General features: G+C 45.5%; 1 protein-coding gene across 2 annotated transcripts in view; it reads right to left on the bottom strand.

Moving 5' to 3' along the window:
- Nucleotides 1–8467: 8467 nt before the first annotated feature.
- The window catches only part of PIAS2 (protein inhibitor of activated STAT 2), a 26654-nt gene continuing 8227 nt past the window's right edge, over nt 8468–26894 (bottom strand). Inside the window, exons 4-14 of one of the 2 annotated variants that reach the window (XM_018555726.1) lie at nt 22471–22521; nt 22294–22384; nt 21942–22076; nt 21694–21799; nt 20787–20860; nt 19121–19281; nt 15614–15747; nt 14820–14994; nt 13496–13635; nt 11457–11494; nt 8468–8653 (exon numbers count right to left, since the gene is read on the bottom strand). In XM_018555726.1, coding sequence (XP_018411228.1) covers nt 8501–8653; nt 11457–11494; nt 13496–13635; nt 14820–14994; nt 15614–15747; nt 19121–19281; nt 20787–20860; nt 21694–21799; nt 21942–22076; nt 22294–22384; nt 22471–22521 — 1258 coding nt within the window. In that variant the 3' untranslated portion in view covers nt 8468–8500. The remainder of the gene's footprint in view (nt 8654–11456; nt 11495–13495; nt 13636–14819; nt 14995–15613; nt 15748–19120; nt 19282–20786; nt 20861–21693; nt 21800–21941; nt 22077–22293; nt 22385–22470; nt 22522–26894) is intronic. The other variant, XM_018555727.1, reaches the window with a different exon arrangement.

Raw genomic sequence — 26894 nt, 5'->3', positions numbered from 1 at the left:
CATCTCCTAGGAAATCCGGTAAGGAGTGCAGGAAGATACACACAATATTTTACCCTTGATATCTGGGGCACTAACGGTGTTGAATCCTCATGGTCTTCCCTGCACACCTGGTACTTCTCAGGGCCTGGGTGCCTAAAGTCTGTTTTGGGACATCCCAACTCCCCCCACTTTTAAAGAAAGCAGTCACTGTTGGGCCCAGGCAGATGACCTTTTTGAAAGGATATGTGGCCAGGGCTTGCTTGGAAATTGCCCCTCAGTTGTACATGATAACTCTTGCACTGAAGAGGGACCCACAGCATGGTTGCCCTGCACCCCCCCCCCCTTGTCAGATGGAATTGCCTGCCCTTGTGCTCTTCTGCAGGAGTAGGGGGTGTTGAAGTCTGCTTGACTGCACTTCCCTTTCTCCCACCTCCCAGCCCTTTTAATTTTTTCGGCTTGTTCCTTGGCTGTCTTGTGTGCCTGCCTCTAAGGATCAGGCATTTGCTGGCCTGATCACTCAACTCTCCCATCTGACCCTGGGCAAGGGCTTCTTATTTTCAAAGGATTCCTTATTGCAAAATGATGATCTCCGGGGCTTTGCGTTTGGATTTCTACGCCAGGTGCTTCCTTCATCACAGGATATCTTTCTGGTTAGGTCGGTACTGGATACCGGTAGGTACTGCTGTCTTCACCAACAAGGTATGGGAGCCATGCTCGATCAGGAGAGGTAGGTTCTGGTTGTGGATGGTACCGTGGGACTTGGTCCCACTTATGATGATTTCTCTAAGGAGCGATCTCCTAATAGCTTCTGGACATGGAAAGATTCACATGCCATTCAAGGTGCATCTCAGATGCTGTGTTGCTGGTGAAGGATGTCTGAAGAGGGCCCTCTGTCTCTGGGCTGTCTGAAGGTGGAACAAGCTTCTATCCTGCTTCGGGTGTCCTTTAGGACGGAACATTTTGTAAGAGCTCTGTGGGACCTGTCCACCTGGGGTTAGGGCCCCCTGCAGGTCAGCCAAGGAAGGTTAGATCATGGCACGGTGTGTGCTTATTGTGTTACTGTCTCCAGCTGTGCCCCTGTGGGTGTTTCTGCCCCAAAACTCAATGTGTCACGGAGCATTGGTGTGAATAAATTCAACTGTCTGTGTAACGCCCTCATTGTGTTGCTTTTACTGTGCGTGCACCGCACCTCCTATGAAGTACCGTGTTTCCATGAAAATATTTTTTTTGGCTCAAACACGGTCTTATTTTTTTAATGTACAACAATCCACACTTATTCATGTAGAAAAGTCTACATGTATTAATGTACAAAAATAGGGTGATCAGGGGTGCTGTACCTTTCCAAGAGCAATTTGCTAACCAATCGCTGGCCAGAATGAGTGAAGAGAACTTTCACTATGGATTCCTCACAGGCGGAGTGCATTTGGTATCACTCCGCCTGTGACAGTAGTCGGCGCTATAGAGGAAGCATCGGCTTATACGGCTCTGCTCCCTCTGGTGCCGCCTCGCTTCGTCTAGGGCTGGCTTCGTTGGCACTCCCGCCTCTCTTCAGGTTCCCCCTTATGCCACCACTCGCCCTCGGAATGGTCACAACTAGGTCTTATTTTCGGGGAAAAGGAGTATGTGCGATTCCATGGCCCTACTGAAATCCTACACCCCTGCTACTGAATCTAGGATTGTGAGCAAGTCCTCGCAATTGGGGAGTCATAGCCGTGGTTTCAGAGATTCAACTGAAACCTATTCACTGTTCCTGCGCCAAAACGGGGCATTTGCCCAATTGTGGATCTAAAGGCATCGTCTTCGTTTGATCTTGTCCCTCTGGGTTCATTCACACCATAGGGCAGTGCGTTCTGGTCATAATCGGACTCGAACGCACTGCCCGCATTGCGGCTGGCTCACTTTTTTGCCAGGCTGAAGGGCCCATGGCCGGCCATTGAGGTGAATGGCACTGTAGCCACGCCCTGCGGCCGCAATGCGGATGCCTGCACGAGATTGCAAGGCACCTTGTGCCTGCAGTGCGGTGCAATCAAAATGCTGCAAGCACTATTTTGGTCGCACTGCAGACACAGTGTCCCTTGCGGGCGATCGCATTGAGGCCGCAGGGCGTGGCTACGGTGCCATTCACTTCAATGGACCGCCACGCCCCCTCCAGCCCGGCCAAAAAAATGAGCCGGCCGCAATGCGGGCAGTGCGTTCCGGTCCGATTATGACTGGAACGCACTGCCCTATGGTGCGAATGAACCCTCACAATTCTTTTACCACATTTCCCTGTGAAAGCCATTGTACAGGGTGCCGCTCACAAAGTTCCAGCTCTACGTCCTCCTGTGACTCTCTTGGATTTCAACCTAGTTTTGGTGGTCCTTCAAAAATCACCTTATTGAACCGATCGTGGTGACCCCTCTGTCTACTTTCAGAAGGTAGCCGTCCTTGCTGCCATAACTTCTGTGAGGAGAGTTTTGGAGTTCATGCCCTTCTCTTGCCAGGAACCTACAGTGACAAGGTTGTCTTCCTTTCACCTTAACCCAGGACATTAGGCTTCCATCTCTCTCTCTGTCCTGTCTCATTACATCCTAAGGAGATATCCCTTCATGAATGTGGTGCAAGTTTTATCTCCCTGCAATGACCTCGAGGGTCCTTGTAAGGAACAGCCAGCGCATGTTCCACTATTGCAAGGTGGCTCAGAACAGCTCATTATTCAAGGCCATGGGCTTTAGGACAAGATTCCGCCTTTTCCTGTGAAGGTGGATGTTCTGGCCTCTTGATATCATCTTTAAAGGAAAACTTTAAAGGTGGGTGATTTTCACTCAGCCTCATAGTTTGAGCCGACCTGCGACAATGAAACTGTCACACGCCGGTTCAATAGATCGGGAAGTGAGTGAACACATACCATCGCTCACTCACTTCTCAATCCTGTCCCTGCAGAGAGCCATGACTGTCACTCACGACTCCCTGCAGGGATCCCCGATCCTCCAGCGCTGACTGGCGGAAAAGGTGGGGAGGGGGCGGGTACAGCTGGATCTGCCTCTAGATAGGCAGAGCCAGCCATCAATCACGCAGCTGGGCGGATCTCGACAGTAATGCTGGGATCCGTCCCGGCGGTCTCAGTATACTGCGGGCTGCAGCTCGCGGTATACTGAGCTTTGGGTGACGGGAGGAGGTTAGTATATGTCCTCCCGTGACCCTTAGGAGAACTATGTGGAAAAACACTTACCTCATAGTTCTCCTTTAAATGGAAGGTCCAGGCAGAATTTTGAGCTGCAAGCTGCCCTAGTTGTAAACCTTTCATTTGCGGTGTTGGCTGTCCCTCAGTTGGGACTACTTCTGGATGTTGAGAATTATCCCCGTTGTCCCAAATGAATTAAAAGACAACAGCGTTTTTGTACTTACTGTAAAAGCCCTTTCATGGAGCCCATTAGGGAACAGTCTTTGTGATCCACTCCTAATACTGTTTTTCCACAATACTGTCCGACTTCTTCAGGATTCCTCTTCGGGCTCACCCCAAAGGTGCTTCTTGTGTACTGGTTAGTGTTTCTAGCTTATTCCTCGGTTCTCTCTGGGTTGTAACCCGTATCATAAGGGTCCTACACTTCATTTCTGCCTACCCTTTTTGGGGTGTTTTGGTCCTTGCTCCTTCTTTCAGTCATGCTGACTTTGTGGGATTGAATCTTGGCATATGTTAGACTTGGGAGTCCCCTTCCCACCCTCTGCAGGTTGTTGTGTCTGGTCTACTTCAGGGTTCTCTCTGGTGAGGTGAATGTCTGTTCCAGCAACCTCTCTCAGTTTGGAGTTCTCGTTTTCTGAGCCTTATGGAGTCAGCTGATTAGAGGCTCATTGCCTTCCTACTCCTACAGATTTTGCCATTACAAGGACTTTGTCTTTTTTATAAATTCTTTATTGAAGTTTCATTTATATAACAAAAAAAAGAAACAGTAATCAAGGGAGAAAGGATTACATCATGTCACAGCAGGAATATAGCGGGTAATGACTATAGTATTGTACACTTATAGCAATTATACCAGGGCGCTTATTGATCGTACGTCGAGCCCTCGTATCCACTCAGAGCCGACCAGTTGTTAGGGAACATGCATTGTTATCGCTCACGGACTCTGGGTGGTCCTAGTGACAGTACAAGATCTGCCCCACATGGTAGGGCATCCAGGTTGTTGCTGTAGTGAACTCTGATGTAGGTAGGGGGGGAGGGTGGGGAGAGGTAGGGACGTCTAAAATAGGTGGACAAGGGGATTGGGGAAGAAAGGAGGGGAAGAAGGAGGGGGGGAGCCAGCTGGGGTCGCGACTGCTTTCCTCATGAGGCCATGATGGTTTGGTATTCGGTCATAGCGGTAAATTCGTCCCAGTAAAAACAGGCGGTCGCGAATTTGCCGGAGGTACCCCTAATAGAGCTAGTTAGGTCCTCCATGGTTCTAATGTCGTTCACCTTGGTAAACCAGAGCCGTATCGAAGGTGGGGCCTCCTGTTTCCAAAGGTTGGGGATACATGCGCATGCCGCATTCAGCAAGTGTACCAGCACCGATCTGGAGTACCCCTTTAGTGGGAATGAGTTATGGTGTAGGAGGAAGAACACTGGGTCCTCCGGGATACGGTGGTCCGTAAATTTCTGGGCTATCTGCCGGACCCGAGACCAAAATGGCGTCAGCTTCGGGCACGCCCAGAAAATATAGAGCATGTCCGCGGGAGAGGAGGCGCACCGCCAGCAAACATCCGGTACCCCGGCATACATCAGGTGAAGTCTATGTGGAGTTCTGTACCAACGGGTTAGGATTTTGTAACCCGATTCCTGATATTTGTTACATATGGATGACTTCAGGGAGAGCCGCAGGAAGGTCAGGAAGGCCCAGGCCCCCTGCCAATTTTGGCCGTCGAAGGACCGACAGGCGGAGTGGAGGGATCTTACCGGATTCCGTGACCGAGGAGACCTCCGCGGACACCGCCTTTACCTCCTTGCGGACGTGATGTAGGTCCCGTTGAAGCGCGGCCTCCACCCGTGTGACCATGGCCGCAAAGTCTTCCTTCGTGGGGAGATATTTCAGGAGCGCCCGGAATTCTCGCGGTACATCCGTTGGTTGGCCATGGGGCTGGTCTAGATCCGCGTCCGTAGAGTCAGAGTCATACAGCCGGGGTGACCGCACGCCTGATGGTCTTCCACCGCGAGCCGGGGAGAGGGACCTGGTAGAGCCTCGAGGCGTGGATGGCGGTTCGCCTTCCGCCGCCATGTTGGATTGGTCGCGGCTGCGGGTCCCGGTCCTCGTGGAGGAGAAATACCGCTGTAAGGACGGGGTGTCCCTTTGCGAGGGGAGTCCCCCCTCTTTCCTGCGCTTCGACATCGTCAGGTGAGTCCAAAAAGAGTGGTATAAGTCGTGTTATGTCGTCTGTAAGGTATCGGCACCACGGAGCTCTCACGCTATGCGACTTATTCCGCCATGTGCAGGACATGCCCCCCCACTTTTTGTCTTCTTAAGGCCCTTGGTTTTACCAGGTAATGATAAACCAAAAAAGTCACTTGCACTCCAATGTAGCTTCCAGTCAATCTATTTATTGACTAAATGATGCAACGTTTCGGAACCAAAGAGGTCCCTTCATCAGGCAAATAGAAAGTGGTTTTACTAGGGACTCTCGTTCCCTTTTTTTTACCATGTTGGTTGGTTTTATTCCTTCAATAAATGGGAATTTGTTATTGTTCCACCTCTTGGGGGGTTGAAGTGGCCAGCTTCTCACTGGTTCAGTGTTCCCGTCCATGTTAAGTCATTGCTCCCTGGTGCTGACCAAATTATACTTGGTCTTGAGCATCGGGGTTATTCCCCATACCCTCCCTGTGGGCATGTTTCCCCTATTAGGTAGGGGCTTTGGCCATCCAGTATCAGATTTAGATGCTAATCCTGTAGGCAGCTTTTGGTCTACAGCCGGAGTGGGCAACAGCATTTGTCACGGTTGCCCACCCCTCAGCTGGACTTGTTTTCGACATCCTGACAGCATATGACTTCTCCAGTCCCTCAATGGATGAGAAAAATGATTTTTGTAAGATCCTTCTTTTGGAGTCCACTAAGAGGCACAGGTTCTACCCTCTGGGTTTATGGTCATGCTCTTGGTACTGAGTGCCACAAACTAAGACATTCTGCATAGAGGAGGGCTCATTCTGGGCTGCAGATGTTTCCTCCCCCCCAGAGATTACATCTCCTGTAAGCTGCAGTATAACCCGATAGTATTCAGCTTTTTGTATCCCTTAATGGAATCTAAGAAAGGGATTTCATGGCGCGTACAAAAAAATCAAGTTTCTCTATGTCCAAATGAAGCCATTCACCGGTTATATCTCTGATCTTTCTATTGGGAAGGGTCATGGTAGCAAAAACTGACTGAGTAGGGGATGTCCCCTTCCACGGTTACCTTATACAGATATTGGCTCACTTGAAATCTTGCATACAGGTTTATAACTTGGAAAACAAAAGCGCTTGCACAACCTTTACTATAAGGCACATCTTCATAACCTTGACCAGCAAGTGACATGAATACAGGGAATGCGGCCTACCTGGTTTCCTGGGAATTGTAGGACAGCAGGCTACCTGATGTTGGTATTCTTCAGGGTTATTCATTGAAGGGGGAGAGAGAACAGGGGTAGCCAAACTCCAGCCCTCCAGTTGTGGTGGAACTACAAATCCCATGAGGCAATGCAAGATTCCACAGCCATGACTCCCGGAGAGAAATGCATCATGGGATTTGTAGTTTCACCCCAGCTGGAGGGGCAGAGTTTGGCTACCCCTGGTGAAGAGTTTGGAGAAGTGAACAATCTAAGTCAGGGGCGCCCACAATCTTTTGTGTTAAGATCTACTTTTTATATGACCAGCTCAATGAGATCTACCAACGAATGGCAACGCACCGCCTACAATAAAACACAGGGTAGGTGTGATTGCGATGAACGCACTGTACTATTATGAATGGACCCTTAGTTAGACCTAGCACTTATCAGAGGAGGTAAACTATGGGACTATTACCCGTAATGGTAAAATAAAACCTATTACCTATAAATAAAAACGCTCCTAATCTCAGTCTGTAAGTGAGGGCACAATCCTGTTAGGTGGGAGCACGGTCTGTTAGGTGGGGTACACAGCTGTGTACAGTGGGTAGAGATAACAGAGGCTGAGGTACACAATGCCCCCTCCCTCTGATAAAGACCACCACTCACCCTGCCCAGGCCTGTGTATGATTTGTGTCCCCCAAGGGATCAGCTCTCAGATTCCCCCATAGTAGCTGCATGCTGAGCCATGGTTTCCGGTGTCAGCGGCTGTGCCAGGACACAGCGCCACCTGCTGGCCAACACAGCAAACTGCACCCGGCCACCAGCAGCTGAGTTCCCAGATAAACGGATCAGCCGATTCCAACTTGCGATCTACCAGAAATAGCTTTGCGATCGACCTTTTGGGCACCCCTGATCTAGGACAACATAGCTGAACCGGAAAGTGAGCTGAATCTGAGGCTTTTTCCAGTTCTATGTTGTCCTAGATTGTTCCCTTATCTCCCGTCTCCAAAACTCTTCACCCTTCTGTGAATAACCCTGTAACTTCTTCCATTGACTCTAGCTGAAATGAAAATGCAGAATAATGTCCTCTACAAAAGAAGATAGTTATTACCGCTTCCATTATACTAAAGAGAACACGTCTGAGGAATCTACAGAATTTGACCCTTGTTGCCCTGTGATTCCTCCTGCTGGCCACTATTATAAGACTAAAATGTGGATTATATCAGGTAAAACAAAGGAAAAAAAAGGACTCGGTCATGAAGGGGTTAAAATGAGAACATGGCTGGGCAGAAAATATAAAAAAGTGTAAAAGGAACAAAAAAACTAATTCATGCTACAATAAGTCAGTCATTCTGGTGCAGATGCATATTGGGTCAATGGAAAAGAAGAAGTGATTTGGTATTGGCAGGTTCAGGTCACATGATTTGTGGTAGTACAGATCAATGACAAACAATTGTAATTTATAAAACACGTCATTCTTGCACAGAAGGTGGAGGCTCCAGACATCTGTAAAAAAATAAGTCAAGGCAACTGGACTTGCTGTATTTTTCTTGAAGTCGTTCGACCAGCTTTCTCAATTCTGAATTGAGGAAGCTGGTTGGATGACAAGTGAAACGTCTTCAAGAAAAATACAGCCAGTCCAGTTGCCTTGACTTATTTTTTTTTACAGATATACCATGACCATGAGTGAGAGCCTTCACAGACATATTGAGGCTTGAGACAGGTTTTTGGGAGGTTTATTTAAAAAAAAATACTTATTTACACGGAACTTCTATATAATGCAAGATATTTACATAACCCAAATATGTGCAACTCGCATCAAACCAAAACCACTGGTGGAGGAATCCACGCAGATTTAATGCTAACCGAACCGTGCTGGCTCCAGGCACCGGACAATAAATATATAGAGATCGCTCTTCTGAAGTCCTTTTCTGGACACAAACCAATAAATAACGAGTGTTTTTTGGTGGCATGGAGGCGGGCTGGGTCTGCTCAGAGGTGCTTCGGCCCCTGAATGATGTTCCTCTCACCTGACCCGTCGCTGGCGTGCTCCTCAAGGTGGCTGTTCGAGGTTTTGGCTTTGCCATGAGTGGACTTGGCTTGGAGAGCCGACTTGAGACTATCCAAAAACATAGGGTGATAGTACTGCTTGAAATAAATGGTACTAATAAGAATGAAACATTGTCATGGCGATAGTATTACACTCCACCTACCATCACAGAACAAAAAGGCAGCCGTACGATATAGCAAAATCAACAGTCTCAAAGATAAAAGTAATAGCAATTTTAAACAGAGATCTAGTAGGGATGTCTTTCTCCGGGGGGAGGTTTATACTTTAGAGTTGCTTCTGGAAACATTTGGTGACTGCTGCATTTCGGCAAGAGGTCAACTCCAATTTTAGCTTCAAAACGTCAGCATTCTGCAATGTTGAAGACTACTGGGGGCCAACGGGCAACGGATAGAGTGTCATTGGGCAAACGGTGGAATACGGCCACACAAATGTGCCTGAGGTCAATGGCTTTTGATGGATCTGTCCATTTGTTTTGTAGATCTGATCTGGGGCTACAGTCACATAAAAGGGTTCTTATCAGCCTCTTAGTAGATCAGAACAATGTGCAAACTTCTTCAAGTATAGTAAAGCTACAGGTACCCATCAAATGATCCAACGGAATGTTCCATGTGGATATTTAAATGGCACAAAAGAGAACTATGGGGTAGGATTGTGGGATGCTAGGGATGGCATGCTTCAATTCCTAATAGTAAAGTGACACTAAACTCGGGAGTCAAACATTAAAAAAAGAGAACTATGGGGGTCAGTGTTTTTCCCCATAGTGCTAAGGCCCCGTTCAGATTGAGCGATTTATCGCGCGGTATATCGCTCTTCAATGCTTCTCAATGGGGCAAAGGGTCCTGCTGTCGCGGGTCGTGTGTCGCTACAGCAGGACCCTTTTTGGAGCGGATTTTGCCGCGATTCTCGCTTGCTCAATGCAAGCATTTGCGCGACATCGCGCAAAATGCAAATCGCGCAATGTGAACGGGGGCTAAGGGTCACGGGAGGACATATACTAGCGTCCTCCTGTGACCCAAAGCTCTGTATATAGCTACAGCTCGCGATATACTAAGACCGCCGCTGCCGGGACGGATCCCAACATTACTGTCGAGATCCATCCAGCTGCGTGAGTGACAGCTGGCTCTGCCTATCTAGAGGCAGAGCCAACTGTACCCGCCCCCTCCCCCATCTGTTCCTCCACTCAGCACTGGAGGATCGGAGAAGGGAGGAATCACTGCAGGGAGATGATTGAGAAGTGAGCGAGCGACGGTATGTGTTCGCTCACTTCCCGATCTACTGAGCCGACGTGTGACAGTTTCATTGTCACACGTAGGCTAGAACTATGAGGATGGGTGATTTTCACTCGCCTCATAGTTTTCGCTGCCGGGACGGATCCCAACATTACTGTCGAGATCCATCCAGCTGCGTGAGTGACAGCTGGCTCTGCCTATCTAGAGGCAGAGCCAACTGTACCCGCCCCCTCCCCCATCTGTTCCTCCACTCAGCACTGGAGGATCGGAGAAGGGAGGAATCACTGCAGGGAGATGATTGAGAAGTGAGCGAGCGACGGTATGTGTTCGCTCACTTCCCGATCTACTGAGCCGACGTGTGACAGTTTCATTGTCACACATCGGCTAGAACTATGAGGATGGGTGATTTTCACTCGCCTTATAGTTCTCCTTTAATGATCAGTTCCCTTTATATAAAACCTAAAAGGAAGAACCATCCTTGAGTGAATCACAGAAGCTGCAAATCATTGCCAGCTTCTCATTCTGCAAATAAAAGCTTTCTGGCTCCAATACTTTATGCCACCAGCCCAGAAGTAGTATGCAGAGGAGATTTGTTCCAATTCAGGGACTTGGAAGGTATTGTAAGGAGGCCGTCAGCAGTGGCAGCCCTCGTATCCCTAAGGAAAGGTTTACTTTAAAAAGGAAACTTGTCAGATAGGAGTTTCATTTTCAAGTTTAAATGGCTAACAAGGGGTCTGCTATTACCTCCGTCAGTCAGAAAAGCCAAGAGAGCGAACTTTATGAAGGTCTTGCCATTTTTAATACATCATGTCCCAAGACCCCAGCGCTCCGTTTGCCTTCCTATTGCTCTAAATCCTCAAAAAATTGTTGTTTTTTTTTTTTTTTTTTAACTGCACTTGAATACAATAAAGTGTAAAACTTGTCATAACATTGTGAAGCTGGCTATCCAAACTACTAGGGATACACCGATACTAGTATTGATGCCGAGTATTTGGGCGAGTACTCATACTCGCCCCAAATGTTCCAATACTGGCAAGTGCCGAGGGAGCATGGAGGGCCATGGCCAACCTCCCGGCTTCCTGATTGGCTAGGAAGCCGGCTTTACTTGTTGCTAAGCAGCCAGGCATCCTGAACAATCAGCAAGCCAGACGGCACCTCATTACTTGCTGCCCGGCTTCCTGATTGGTCAGGAAGCCAGGCAGCCTCGGCATATAAAGCCGGTGTTTTCTTGCTAGAACACCGGCGTCACAGGCAATCAGGAAGCCGGGCGACATCTTGATAATCTGGGCACAAGGCACCGGTACTCTATCGTCGAGCACCGGGGAAAAAAATGGGTACTTGGAACCGAAAATGTGGTATCGGTGCATCCCTACAAACTACTAAAGGTGTGGACAGCTTTGCATGGCTGGATTTCCCCACTGCAGGCTATGAAACGCATGTTCTTCCTCCATATACTGTGCAGCCATAAAGCACAACAAGGACAGGGAGCTCTTGTATGATTGGCTAGATTAGTTCTGGTGTCAGTGCCAACTATTCACTAGATCAATCAGATCGTTCTACTGAGGAAAGAAATGTCTGTGATCGCTTTATAATCTATTTCCAGAAAGGGAGAAAAACAAACATTTGAGGAGGAAGAAGTGGAACTTACCTGAGAAGGAGCCGGAGCTATTGGGAGAAAGTCCAAATCTGCAGAAAGATGGACAAAGGGTCATTCAAGTTTTGTCTGTCACTGTAAAGTACAAATACGTTATAACAATCAGAACAAACATGAATATTACTATAAGACAGGCCCTGTGATTTCAGGACTTATTTAAAACTAGAAGTGCGGCCGCGGTGTAAGAATCTTGCAGCTGAGGCAGATATAGGAGACACACAATAATCTAGTTTAGTGTTCATTGAATATACATTTAAATTTGACTTGGAATCAGCTGCTTGCCATCCCCTGTGCAGCAGTACTATGACTGGCTGGGGGGTGTGTGTGCTGTATGTCAATGTGCTGACAAGGAACATGACAACGGAGTGAACAGAGGAATGAGCTCATCAGTCTGTGGCTGCTCCTCCACTGTCCAATCAGCAGGCTTGGGGTGGGGATAGGACCCCATCTCTTTTCCTGTATCCCTTCTACAGTTATAACTAACAGAGTAAGTTGTGTCATCCACTTGGCTTCACCAGTGGGCTGTGTAAATCATAAATCTGGTTGGGCAGAAATACAAATCCTTTGGCCATTGCCGTACAGGTATTGTATTTGTGTATTTAGCTTTATGAAATGGGGACGCTTCCCAGCTGCTCTAGCATACGTCTGTCCTTATAGGCGTTACAAATGGCTTATAGCAAACCTGTGAAACTCACATAAAAATAGTTCACCGAGTAAAAATAATTTTTCCTGAGTGTCTCTTGTTCTTTATATTTTATTAGATGTTACAGTATACAATCCTGAGTGTCTGTTACAGAGAACAATCTAGGTGTGCTGTCTGCTAGTGCTAAAGCGGGATATCTTGGAAATATTACCTTATACAGAAGTGAATAACAGCAGGACACATGGCATCAGCCCGGCACATGCAAATTCAGGAGCATATGCCCCATTAAGGGTCAGCAACAGACTCACAAATTTGCCCCAGGAGTAGGTGAAGTCCCCCTTAAGTCCAGCCCATCGCCACAGACACGACGACCCATACCAGGCCGGGTCTACCAAGGGATATACTGTAAGTTCATCTGTGAATACTAACCTGCACCGAATGAGGAGCATGCCCAAACCTCATCCTGCCTGTAAAGATGGAGACTGGGGGGGCAAAGACGGGCCCACAAAAAGCTGGCCCAAACCTCATCCTAAAAAAATTGTAGAAATGTCACCAGCACACCAATCCTTTTAAGATAGCAAAAGCGTTTTTGGGACCGCACAGGGTCCCTTCATCAGGCTTTAGCATTGTCACTGCGAGCACCCCCCACTACAAGGGACATATCGGTAAGGAGTGCAACAAGGATAGTACTTATTGCCAAACCTCATCCTGCCTGTAAAGATGGAGACTGAGGGGCAAAGACAAAAAGCTGGCCCAAACTTCATCCTGCCTGTAAGGATGGAGACCGGGGGGCAAAGACGGACCCACAAAAAGCTGGCCCAAACCTCATCCTGCCTGTAAAGATGGAGACTGAGGGGCAAAGACGGACCCACAAAAAGCTGGCCCAAACTTCATCCTGCCTGTAAGGATGGAGACCGGGGGGCAAAGACGGACCCACAAAAAGCTGGCCCAAACCTCATCCTGCCTGTAAAGATGGAGACCGAGGGGCAAAGACAGACCTATAAAAAGCTGGCCCAAACCTCATCCTGCCTGTAAAGATGGAGACTTAGGGGCAAAGACAGACCCACAAAAAGCTGGCCCAAACCTCATCCTGCCTGCAAAGATGGAGACCGAGATGGAGACCCACAAAAAGAAAAAGGAGATGGTGAAGGCCACATAAAAGATGTGCGCTTCCTTACACCATGGTTCCTGCTCCCCGTAGGACACCGGAAACAAGTGACCAAGACTCAAAGATTTTCATGCTGTTTGGTGATGATTTTCCTGTACTGGTGGATGGAGCCTCAGTCTCATGTGCTACTGAAGATATAGAGCCCCCATATATGCATTTTAACTGCATGGTCAGCCGTTTGGAGCTCAACTTTGAATATAGCCCAGAAGTCATATCACATACCTGAGAGGTCTGCAGGAAGTCCAGCGATAGCAGAGTTGTGGAAGTGATCCGAATAATCCACCATTGAGGAATGAAGCGAGTCCGTCTCCAGGCCACCAAGCTTCCCCATTCTTATAGTTGATGGATGATACGTTAGAACTCTTTAAAAAAAAAAAAAAAAATGACAATACAATACACATAGAGGATACACATACAATACATAGAGGATTAAAAAAAAAAAAAAAAAAAATACACATTTACTAGCTCACTGAAGGAAAATGCCCTTTCCAAACTAATACAGCTGGAGGCACATTCTAAGTCTAATTTTACACAAGTTAACTCATTTAAGAAGTTGCATGACTCAAATCTCTGACATCAACTGGAACTCTATTATTAAATCTTAAAGTGCATTCAAGTGCCCTATTAAAAACTTATTTGTGTATCACTCGGCTGTAGATCCTCAAATCATCTCTGAATTGGTGATGACGCTGTCCTTCCTTCCGGAGGGTGGCTACTTTTGCTCCCCATGGCACTCGAATGCATTTTAAAAAAAGGAGACCTATGAGGTGAGTGAAAATCACTCATCCTCATAGTTCCAGCCGACGTGTGACAATGAAACGGTCACAGGTCGTCTCAGTAGATCGGGAAGTGAACACATACCACCGCTCGCTCACTTTTTGATCTTCTCCCTGCAGAGAGCGGTGACTGTCAATCACAGCTCCCTGCGGGGATTCCCCCCTCCCCTCCTCCAGCGCTGACTGGAGGAACGGACGGTTAAGGGGGCGGGCACAGCTGGCTCTGCCTCTAGATAGGCAGAGCAAGCTGTCACTCACGCAGCTGGGTGGATCTTGACAGCATTGTCGGGATCCGTCCCGGATGCAGCGGTCTCAGTATACCGCAAGCTGTAGCTCACGATATACTGAGCTTTGGGTCACGGGAGGACGCTAGTATATGTCCTCCCGTGACCCTTAAGAGAACTATGGGGAAAAACACATAGTTCTCTTTAAATGTTTGACTCCCGAGTTTAGTGTCACTTTACAATTAGGAATTGTAGCATGCCACCTCCCTAGCATCCCACAATACATTATGGAATCGAGGGTATGCCTACAGTCCAATCTGAAGCAAAGCTCTTATTTGCATACTGTATGAATATGGGCTGCACAATTTTAATGCGGTAGCGCAGTGAAATCATAACCATACAGTTTAAATTTGAAAATGAAAGATAGAAGCTGATTGATTGCCATGGGCAACGGCTCCAAATTCTGCCTGCTCCAGGAATAAAAAAGAAAAACCCTCCAAGACTCTGCAAAAGTGTTGCATTAAATATTACATTAAATCTGCCCACCCTTTCGTCTGAGGCGCAGGCGTCTCCGGCATGTACAGACATTTCTTTTTGGCTGCTGGTTCCTCATCGTCTTCTGAGGAGCTCTCGATGGTCAGGTCTATCACCTCCGCCTTCTTTTTACTTTTTGTCTCGGTGGGCTCTATTATGGTGTACATCTTACTGAGAAGGCCAGACCCTGTGAGGGATGAGGCAGACACACAGGACTTTCAATAGCTGCTGAGGACTTAAATACAATTTTTATAAAACTTACTTTACTTTAAAGGCTCGAAACATATCGTCTATACAAGTCCTAGTACAATCAACTAGATACGATTTTTATCATCAAAAATAATGAACTAATGCTAGATTACTGAAAGTCTGGGCAGATTAAAATGTATTTTTGCAGGCACTTTTTAATCTTAGCATGTGAACAGAGACCTATTCCATTGGTGGTTGTGGTGCTCAAAATGATAGCACAAAAGGCGCTGTGCCACAGGATCAGCAAACATAGAAATCACCAGCACTCAACTTCAAAGCGTGGAGTGCTACTGCTTTATTAACACATAATGTCACATAGCGACAGGTCACTACGTCGGCCTGAACAAGGGACCCTGCATGGCCCCCGAAACGTTGGCTATGAAGCATGTGACATGATGTGTTAATAAAGCAATAACACTTCATTCTTTAAAGTGGAGTGCTGGTGATTTCTACGTTTGTTTGTCTGAAAGAGAACTTGCTCATTTAGACGGATGTGTACAGGCCTCACACAGAATCCCAGCCCCTGTATTGTGATAGTTTCTCAGAGAAAGCTTTACCTTCAATGTGTGGATACTGAGAGCTCGGGGAGCTCAGCGGCTCTTTCTTTGGTCTCATAGGGCACCAAGACCCATCTTCCTGAAACTGAATCTCATCCACGTCTGAGCACTGGTTCAGAATCTCCATGAAGAGCCTGTAAAATGACAAATAAATGTAATGATATATTTTTTGTTAAGCCTACATTAACCCCGTAGCTATGGGGAATGTTCTATCCAAGAATAAAACCAAGAACGGTAAAATATAAACAACCGTCTAGGGCAGGGGTCCTCAAACTACAGTCCGTGGACCAAATCAGGGCCGGATTAAAGTAGGGGCTAAGGGAGCTGCAGCAACATAAATTAATCAATGGGCCGGCGGCGTTCGGGGAGAGATCGGCATTCCGCTGGCCCCGCCTGGGAAGAGACACAGGCCATTCCGGAAGACATACCTATTAAGCTGCCCATGTGGCTTACAATATATGTAGGAAGGACCACGAGGATGCTCAAGAAGAGACTAGAGAAGCATATAAATAATATAAAAAATGGCTTCACTAAACATAGTCTCTCACGACATTTCAAGTTGTTCCACAATAAAAATCCGAAACTTCTGAAGATAATCGGTATGGATAAGGTTGAAAGCCACTGGAGGGGAACGAACCTGACTCGAAAAATTTCACAGAACGAATCGAAATGGATCTTTACGTTGGATACGATGACCCCCAAGGGTCTAAATATCGATTTCGATTTGAACGGTTTTTTAAGTAATAAATAATTTTACATTGGTTTTAAAGTCAATAATTAAAAGCATAATTAGCGACGGGACACCTGATTTTTTATATACTAGTTTTTTATATATTAGTTTCTTATAATAGTGTTATAGGTGCTTTTAGGCATTTCATTGTTAAATTTCTAATTTTATGTCAGATCAATATGTATTAAATTATGCAATAGTATTGGGATGTATGAAGAATATGATATTATTGATATAGATACTGGCCTATAGAGATGGCTCACCTTTACAAGTGAGAGAGAACTAATAACTCTTCACCTTTTACTTTGTATCTAATCTGTGTCTAATTTGTATCTAGCTTGAAGAGATGTGAAACTATTCCACTGTGTGGAGCTAGTGAGACATCTAGTGGCCACTTGTTGTATTCACTTTGATGTACACTATATAAACTGTGATTTCGTTTGGGAAGACAAACCTGTAATTCCCCTGAGGATGTCGGTGGTGACGAAACGCGTAGGGGCAGGTCTACCATATCAAACACGTTTGTTTTCGGAACGGCCAAGTGTGATTTTTGAATTTTAAATAAACTATTTCTGGAACTATTACCCGATGAAAGATTTTTTTCTTTGCATGACTGTGGGAATACTTTACACTGAGGACTGATGGTAAAGAACGAGATACGAAAGACGCAGCAGTAACGGTGTCCCATCAGACAAAGCGTTTGGGGCTGTCTGTTACAGCCGAAAGTTTGGGGTGAGTACGCACTCTATTAGGTCTCATTCACACCTAGGCGTATTGCATATGCGCGTCTGTCGCACGATTCGCGGTAAAAAAGTTGCGCGACCGTCGAGCGTTTCCGAAGGCTGTATACCAATGGAAACGCGCAACAAAACGGCCCAAAGTAGTACCTGTACCTTTTCAGGCGTGGGCCGTTTTGTAGCGCGTTAGGGACGGGCGGAAATACGCCAAGGTGGGAACGAGACCATTGAATACAATGGGATTTATATTTTTGAGCGTTTTGTAGAGTGTTCGTCGAGCGTAGAACGCGCTACAAAACGTTCAGGTGTGAACGAGGGCTAAGGGGGATGTATTGATCTTAATACAAACCCCAGGAAAGCACTACTCTACCGAACATTGGAAGGCTCTGCTATTTGGCTTTGAAGCGGAGCTGTATATTACAGAGACTTTATCTGTTTATATATATTTTTTGTCAGCACAATTAATTGTCATTCACAATTATTTTCGTTTGTATTTTTTGTTTACACACCTGAATTTTTTTCTCGCATATGATTTGTCACTTAATGTTATTAATGCACATGTAGGTGTAAAAAAAGTGAAGGACTCTAATGTGTATAGACTGATCCACTTTATTTTTACACACTGAAACACCTAGAAGCACTTGGTTAAAAATCACCTCAATCATACACATGTTCATTTACTATTACAGTGCCGTGTTTTGTATTGAGTAACGGCACTTGCATTGATGTGGTTTTCTATGATTTGTAGTTCACAAACACGATTATATGGTTTTTTGATTCACCTACTAGCGCTGTTAATTTGGTTTAAACATTCCGGAAGACTGACAGCTTTGTGTTCGGCCTGTGCAGCTGCGCACTTTCATCTCAGGGCGCACGCAAAGGCACAGGACGTACGGGAGCCTGGCAAATCAAATGCCAGGCTTCTTTTAGCAGCGTAACGCCAGTGCGGTTGCACCCCTCCAACTTTGGGCGCATGCCAGCACAGGCTCCTGGAGGGTGGCCAATAAGAAGAGAGCTCGGATATGACGTGATGTCATCTCCCTGCCTCTCCCAAAGCTGCACACTGCCGTCGAGAGGTAAGACTATGATCCGGCCCCCAACAATGTCTGAAGGACAGTGAACTGGCCCATTGTTTAAAACGTTTGAACCGGTTCCTTTATGTCCAGCGTTACATATGAAAGACGAAGACAAAGCTCGAGTCCATACCCAGGGTTCTTACGTACTGAAAACTATTATCAATATTGTTATGTTAATCTCCTTTTTTTCTCTCTCACAACCTGATATGTTCCTGATATGTATGCATTATGTTCCAGTCTAGGCCCTATTCCATTTCATATCTACCCCTACCCCCCGAGCGCTGCAGGGCTTGATTGTGGCTTAGCTTTACGATTGTTCATTCATGTCGGTCAACACTCAGTTATGGCGATGTTTCATCTCGTATTGCATGATCTGTATGTATGCCGATGACACTCAAATTTATCTTTTCACTCCACACCTCTCCCCCTCTGTGTCCTTGCGTGTCACTAATCTACTAAATGACATATCAGTCTGGATGTCACAACATTTCTTAAAACTCAACCTTTCAAAAACTGAGCTCATGATATTTCCTCCACCCCCCCGTGCACCTTCCCCCTGTCCGTATGTATGCAGAAAAACTTTTCAATAAAAAATTACATGCTAAAAAAAAAACGTTTGAGGACCCCTGGTCTACGGAGATGTAAAATAAGACTCTGGGAACAATGTATACTTCAAAACTCTGCATAACAATTAGATAAATATGACATCTACATAGAAAGGTTTATAAACCATGAACATGTATTTGATACACGGCTCATATTACATATTCATGTGTATGAATTAGAAATATCTAAATATTACAGATCCCTTATTCTACTGACTGAGGAAGTACATTACATGAGGGTACACCTCTTTATTAGCTCTGCTTATTGTACAATGCAAAAGACTTCTAAGGGTGAGAGCCTGTGCCAATGCCTTCAGCATGTGTAGGAGGTGTCGCTGCTGACACAAATACATACATACCCGTCTAATATCAGACTCTCATAGCTGGCTTTCTGGTCACACACAGGACAAATCCAGGTGGGTTTCTTCTCATTCATCTGCAGGTAGAGGGCAGCATCGAAGCACTGCAGGTGAGTGCAGGTGACCGCTCGGCATGGTAGGGTTAGTCTCATCTTCCCCAGCTGGAGAGCAGAATATACCGACAATACTCATTAAAGATCACAAATAAGATACATTGTTGTTCATAGTTAAGATGCTTAAATGTATTTTTAAGATTTAATTCCCGAGTTTAGTGTCCCTTTAAAGTTCTGTGGGCCTGACATGGGATGAGAGCTTTCCAATAAACACAACTACAGAAGACACTTGTGTGGCTTTTCCTTTGCTTTGGATTTTGCCTAAACTAACATAACTCTAGAAGAAAAAACCTTGCGTAGCAATAAGACGGAGCACCTGAATTTACAGACTGGTTCAATTGTATTTTTATTTCCGGAGCATAGGGAATAAGCAAATTGCAACCTTAAGTTGTAAAGTATTCCATGTTGCAAACTACTATAGAGCTACCCCCACAGGAGCCGCTGGTTGCCTGGTTCACTTCTAGTCGGTCTAGGCGCAGGGGTGTCAAACTCAATTTAATCGTGGGCCGCATCAACATTATGGTTGCCCTCAAAGGTATCTGTAAGACTATATAAATGTATCTAATCTTTATCAGAATTGCCTCTGCATTCGATTATCACTGGTTTTAGTAATACCTAGATCTGAAAGTAGAAGTCTAGGAAATGGCCTGGTGGGCCGGATTTGGCCCCTGGGCCTTGAGTTTGACACATGTGGTCTAGGGTATGATCTTCAACTGCCCACCCGATCGCATTAACCGCACACTTCACGTGCCCATAAACTGATGTCCGCTTCGGTAGTAAAATGCTAAGTAAACAATGTATTATTACATTACATTATTATTACACATTCAGTAGAGAGGGTATAGGGGTGGCCATCAGAAGCTCCAGACTTTGTAGATGTATCAGTGCAAATCCACTTAGTAGACAGCAGACAGACACTGATATGACAGGCAGGATAGATGCAGATCCTCAATCAGGAAAGACACCGCCCATGCTCCGGAAGTCCACTTAGTTCCAGGGTACTTTAAGAGAGCCTGCACTGGTCCCGGTTCTCTTCCTCTTTCCTCAGCATCCCAGGCCTCCTCCATGTTAGAGGTCTCAGGGAAACCTCTTCCCTCATACCAGCCCACCCCCAGGCCTTGGCCTAGCCTGGGGGGCAGGTTGAACAGGACCCAGCCCTAATCCATGGCTGGTCCCGGCTAGTCTGAGCACATGGCAGATCCCACCAATATATGTACCATACTGTTCCACAATATGACAGAGTCACACTCCACCCAGGGGGGTACAGGCAAGGCTAGACACCTGGGATTAATCAGATAATTGCCACTACAAATCCAGCCAGGCTGTCTACAGCCCTGGCTATCACTAAATGTATAGTAGCCACATCACAGAAGGTGATGGGGGCTACACTACCATTTAGATGAGGACTTCATGTCTTTCAGTGCATTAAGAATATAGACCAAAAAGAAGACCGAGTGGAATAAAAGGAATCTTATATATGTGTTTTGTTTTATATGAAAGTATATTTCATAAAAAGAAAAGCTAAAATGTACTTACTACAAAGCTGTACTTACAGGGCACATCAATGAGACACGCAGGCTGGTGGTTGCAATCTCACTATCCGGGTCTGCGGTCAGCTTCTCCTTTACTGAAAAACACAAAATCCACAACACCGCTATAAATGGTATATAATAAGTTGAGCAATAAAAGAATGGAGCATGTGCAGAACATGCAATTACTTTATGTTATGAAGCGACACAGTCAGAACCTAGAGCTGGTATACCACATCAGTAAATGCCCCAAGCAATAAGAAATGGATGGTGGTTCAGCTTGCTAGCATCCACTTTTAACTTAAGTATCAGTTTAGTGTGGACTGTGTATTTTAATTTAAACACATCCACATACATCTGAAAATATTATTGATTCAGATCCGCATATCTGTTAGAAGTATTATTATTTGCAGTAATATGGCGTGGTGGTTAGCAGTGGTGGGGGTCCCTGGTTCAAATCGCAGTCAGGACACTTATCTGCAAGGAGTTTGCATATTCTCCCTGTGCTTGTGTGGGTTTCCTCCGGGTACTCCAGTTTCCTCCCACACTACAAAGACATGCTGGAAGGTTAATTGGCTCATGTCTAAATCGGCCTTGTATGCATGCATGCATGCATGCATGTATGTATGTAACATGTGGACTTTAGATTATAAGCTTCTTGAGGGCAGGCACCGATGTGAATGTGCAGCATGTAAAGCAATGGGTAAATTGTCGGTGATATACAGTAAATACCTGTAATAATAACAATAAGGTTTTGCCATAAGAAAGACAAGACTAAGGATTAAAAAAGTGAGCAAATATGCCGCCTAGTGGTTGCCTCTGAGATGACAGGCAGTGATTTTAGGGTTAACCCAGGAGACGGTAATAATCCTGTGATGGCAAACAAAGTAGCTGTGACGCAGAACGTCCACGCAATGCATCATACACCTACTCAGTGCTCTGGAATGGTCCGGATTCCGAAAGCCCTTCATCTTCAGCTTCTGTAATAGCACTGCAGAGGTCAGCTGCCTCACCAAATACACAGACATGGAGTAGTTCTGAAAAGGCACACAGAACACAGATTGAGAGAAAAAACATTTAACAAGCAGACATAAAGGACAGGACTAATGAGAGATCTGTAATCAAAGATTCTCCAGAAGAGCTGTATATGCTGGAATAGAGGGCAATAAACTCACCCACCTTTCCGATTTCTGAAGCCCAGGAGATGGAGACCTGGTTGGGCACAGCAGATGACAGTCTGACCAGAGATGTGATGTTTAGTGGGCGGCCGGGTCGTTTTTGTTCGGCACCATTTTTCGGTGGTGGGGGACATCCCTACAAGAGACGCAGAATGAAGGGCGTGACTTAAAGCACACCGACTGACCCCATTTGTAAGCTTCCAATAAGTTATAATTGCTTCTAGTGTTTGTGAGGAACATTAAATTGCAAGTTCCTTCCACTGCAACCATTGATGTAAAATGGCCTTTGTACTCTGTAAAGTGCTACTGAACTTGTTGGTGCAATAAAACTGCAAGGACGAATAAAAACTCACCGGCAAAGGAAATAGTTTTCCATTGACCTTAATGCAGAGACTGCTGGGGAAGTTGTCCTCCTGAGGACAGCTCGTCTCTGCTAAACACAACCTGTCACGACAGAGAGAACAAAAATCAATGCCGACTATTATTTGGATCGAGAAAAAAACAAAAATGAATTTGAAATGAGACTGTACCTGAGCTGGACCTGCACCGAATAGTCTCGTCTACCTCCGGGCATGTAGTCCCTGTGGGTACACAGCAGAGATTTCACATACGAGAGGGAAGATTGTAGTTCCAATGAAGAAATCTGTACAAAGAAAATTGTTTTCCTTCACAGGGAAGCGTTCCTACTCTTTACCTGCCTATAGACTGCCCCCCAAACCATGCCTGAGATCCCCAAGCTAAGGACATCTAGGAGAGAGTGCCAGCTGGTCAGTGTGGCTTCCACCTTGTGAAATGTTATTCTTTACTACTGCTCACAAAAACATTGTGTTCAACCTTATTTCTATGAAAGGCGTCCGCATTAGTTCATGAAAATGTCCGTCTACAACTTACATAATTCACTGCAGCAGACAGCAAAGGTGTTCTAAATGGAACAGATAATACGAAATCACCAGCACTCCATACAGCGCACAGACCTTGGATGAAAGGTTGATGCTTGAAGTGACAACACCGATGGCGCCGTTTTGACTCAGCAGCGGCTATGGAGAAGAACGCAGCGCTGCAAAGATCACGGTGATCTGAACAGCGGTGCGTTCTAACATATAGCGACCCAGGCGGCATCAGGGGGGTGTCCTGGCTGGGCCCCCCTGTGCCTGGGCCCCATAGCGGCCGCCTGGGTCACTATGGCTATTGTTACGCCACTGGCGCCGTGTCAGATACAGTCCATAATAGAAGTCACCAGCACTGACAATTTAATAAAAAGTGCTTTACTTCTTGCACACATCATCCAGTGCTGGTGACTTCTATTATGGACTAAATGGCACAGATACACATTTTGATGAACCAGACGAAATTGGCACAGTGGGTGCCCCTGTCGGCACTCGGCCGGCATCCGTTGATCAGCTGCTTGAAAGAGCCGGTCGTGAAATCTTCAAACAAACAGATCGGGCAGCGGTCAGAATACAATGAAGACAGCGGGAAAATTAATCGATCAAAACCCGTAAGCATTGATAGAGGAATCTTATATTTTCTTTAATCAGCCCGCAGGTTGAAAGAAAATAATACAGTGTATGACCAGCTTTAGAGAAAAGGGGACACAGCATGACCCCGGCCCGGGTTCTCAGAAACAGTAGGAAAATGGCAACAAAAAAACAGCTGAAGAGATGGCCAGTACACCACTGCCTGGAGAAGGAGGCTAGAGGAGAACGGCCGAATGGAAAAGATTGAAGAACCAGATGGAAATAAAGGTCACTTTCATAGGAAAGGATAAAAAGAGATTTTATATCTAAAGCGTGGGTGCTGCTGTCGGCACCCTTTTGGCAGGCATCCCTCAATCAGCTGATCACAGCAGCATGTTTTTTTCTCAGCCGAACAGAGTGAGCAGCCAATGAGCTACTGGCTCTGTTCGGGTATTGTGACAGCGGTTGCCGGCCACTGCCAGAATACAGTGGGGTGTGGGGGGGGGGGGGGGGGAATTTATCAAAACTGGAGAAGACAGAAACAGGAGCAGTTGCCCATGGCTACCAATCAGCATCTGTCTTCTGTTTGCTCAGTTAGGATTTGAAAATGAGAGAGAGAAGCTGATTGGTTGCAGTGTACATCTGCTCCAGATTTGGATAAATTCCCCCCAATGTATACAGCAGAATATACCTTCATCCACGCTCGTAATAGATGAATCGGTTCCATTTTCCTAGTTCAGGCCGCAGGTTGAAGGAAGAAAATAGAAATGGTATTACCCAGCTTAACCCCTTATGGAGACCGCTGTCCAAGTCCTGAACGTAAACTAAACAGAATTTGAGCTTTATGTCTGTTGAGCCGTAGTGAACCTCGTTCACATTAAATAGACCCACACTTATTATATATGGTTTTTTTAGAGGACAAATAGGGCTTTCGTCTGACATCAAATATTTATAAATGAACTTTAATTATATATCTCAATTATGAGAAATGAAAAGACATTTACATTTTTTTTTACCAAATATGTTCACACACATTTTATTGGGAATATCGGAATACTGATACGTTTTACTGCAATAATAAAACTCCCATAATTGTATTCTACAATGTCAGCGCTGCAGGGGTTCATTTTTTAAAGTATTAAAAATGGGTAAAACTAACAAAGGGTAAAATTATAATAAAATAAAAAACAAAAAAGGGATGCAAAAACTGATCAGCGCTGGAGGGGTTAATTTTTGTAAAAAATTAAAAAAGGTATAATTTAAAAAAAAAAAAAAAAGAATACCCCCCAATCAAAACTGATCAGCAATGAAGGGGTTAATTTAAAAATAAAGGTTTGTTACTTTTGGCACACTTGGACTATTTGGACACTTAAAGACAACAAATACCGGCGCCGCCGGTTGCAAGAATAAAGCCCAATGGGATGTTAGTAGATACACAAAGGAGGCTGCTCCCACCGGTCAACAAGACCCTGGATCTGGGAAACAAAAAGACAAAACAGAGCGCCTCCATAGTGTAAAAAAGTCATTTATTTGAACGGCACACAGCTGAAAATATACTCACAAAAGGTCGATCGATAAAAGGCATGCAAGAGATGAAGTATGAAACCCTGAAAGCGGGAGTCTCACGGGGTGAAACAAATCAAAAGTCCTCTGCCCCTGTGAGTTCGGATGGTCTACGCGCTTCAGGGGCACGCCGCCCTCATCAGAACCTAAAGGAACTCTTCTATATCCTGCTCTATTTAAATTAAAACTGACCAATCACTGAAGTTTGTCTACGAAAGGTCATATGGCAATTTCAGACCAATTGCCGGTAATCCAGCTATTGGCTCAATTATTTATCCTAGTTATTTCCTAATTTGCCATCTGATTTAGCTTATTGTACTAATATAAGACTTAGTTGATATCTTTGAGACAGTATATCAACTAGTAATAATTGCACTATCAAATGCATTTCCATTCACATAGTATTACCACGTTAATAAGGTTTTTCTATGGATTCTCTGTGTTACTAATGCTATTGATCGTTGTATTGTATTTTTTGAACCTACAACATAATTGATTGTTGCCGTGTTTTATCATTTATACGTTATGTTTATTATTGTGATTGCATATGGTGTTTCTCTCTCTCTCTCTCTCTCTCTCTCTGTTGTTTCAACGTTACATCTAAAAAGTTTTTTGCAACAATCTGGAACTATATGACAAACCCTAAGTGTTTATGAATTGCATAGTTGCTATTAAGCCAAGATATCTGTTTGCGATCTCAAGAGCCGTTTTTTCCACCAGAGTCAGAGGACTTTCCAATTTATAGTAATATTATACCTTTTAAACCCTTTTTATAACGGTTTTTATATTAATTCGTTTCAGTATTTTCTGATAATAATTTTAATAGGAATGACAATGTTTTTTGTTTTTTTTTTATTATTAGTAATGGTGGTTTTATCCGCCAGACAGGTGTGAGCCAATAGCTGGATTACCGGCAATTGGTCTGAAATTGCCATATGACCTTTCGTAAACAAACTTCAGTGATTGGTCAGTTTTAAATTTAAATAGAGCAGGATATAGAAGAGTTCCTTTAGGTTCTGATGAGGGCGGCGTGCCCCTGAAACGCGTAGACCATCCGAACTCACAGGGGCAGAGGACTTTTGATTTGTTTCACCCCGTGAGACTCCCGCTGTCAGAGTTTCATACTTCATCTCTTGCATGCCTTTTATCGATCGACCTTTTGTGAGTATATTTTCAGCTGTGTGCCGTTCAAATAAATGACTTTTTTTACACTATGGAGGCGCTCTGTTTTGTCTTTTATTTGGACACTTAGTAGCACTGATCTACTTCTCCCCCCTCAGATCACACTGAGGAGAGGGAGAAGCAGTGCTGACAGTGAATGATTTGAATAATTGGCTGTCACAGTGTATCACTGATGGCAGTGACTGCTTGTCACTGGGATCATCACATCCCGGCGGGTAAGTATAACGGGGGGAGGGGCGACGACAGAAGGGCTTAGGAGTTAGGACCTTCCATGTTGTCCCAACGTCTTTAAAAAGGAGAATTATAAGGTGAGTGATTTTCACTCAGCCTCATAATCTGAGCCGACCTGTGACAATGAAACTGTGACAGGTCGGCTCAGTAGATCGGGAGGTGAGGGAACACATACCGGCGCTCGCTCACTTCTCGATCATGTCCCTGCAGAGAGTGGTGACTGTCAACTCCCTGCAGGGATTCTCCCCCTCCCCTGTCCGATCTTCCAGCGCTGACTGGCGGAACGGACGGGGGAGGGGGCGGGCAAAGCAGGCAAAGCCAGCTGTCACTCACGCAGCTGGGTGGATCCAGACAGTAATGTCGGGATCTGTCCCGGCTGCGGCATCTCAGTATACCCGGGAGCTGTAGCTCCCTATATACTGAGCTTTGGGTCATGGGAGGACGCTAGTTTGTGTTCTCCCGTGACCCTTAGGAGAACTATGGGGAAAAGCCCTGACGTCCTAACGTTGGGAAGAGGTTAA

This window comes from Nanorana parkeri, unplaced genomic scaffold, assembly GCF_000935625.1.
Source record: "Nanorana parkeri isolate BGI_ZX_2015 unplaced genomic scaffold, ASM93562v1 scaffold210, whole genome shotgun sequence".
Classification (NCBI taxonomy): domain Eukaryota; kingdom Metazoa; phylum Chordata; class Amphibia; order Anura; family Dicroglossidae; genus Nanorana; species Nanorana parkeri.
Note: the sequence above shows the minus strand (reverse complement) of the source record. Positions and strands in the feature narration are given on the sequence as shown.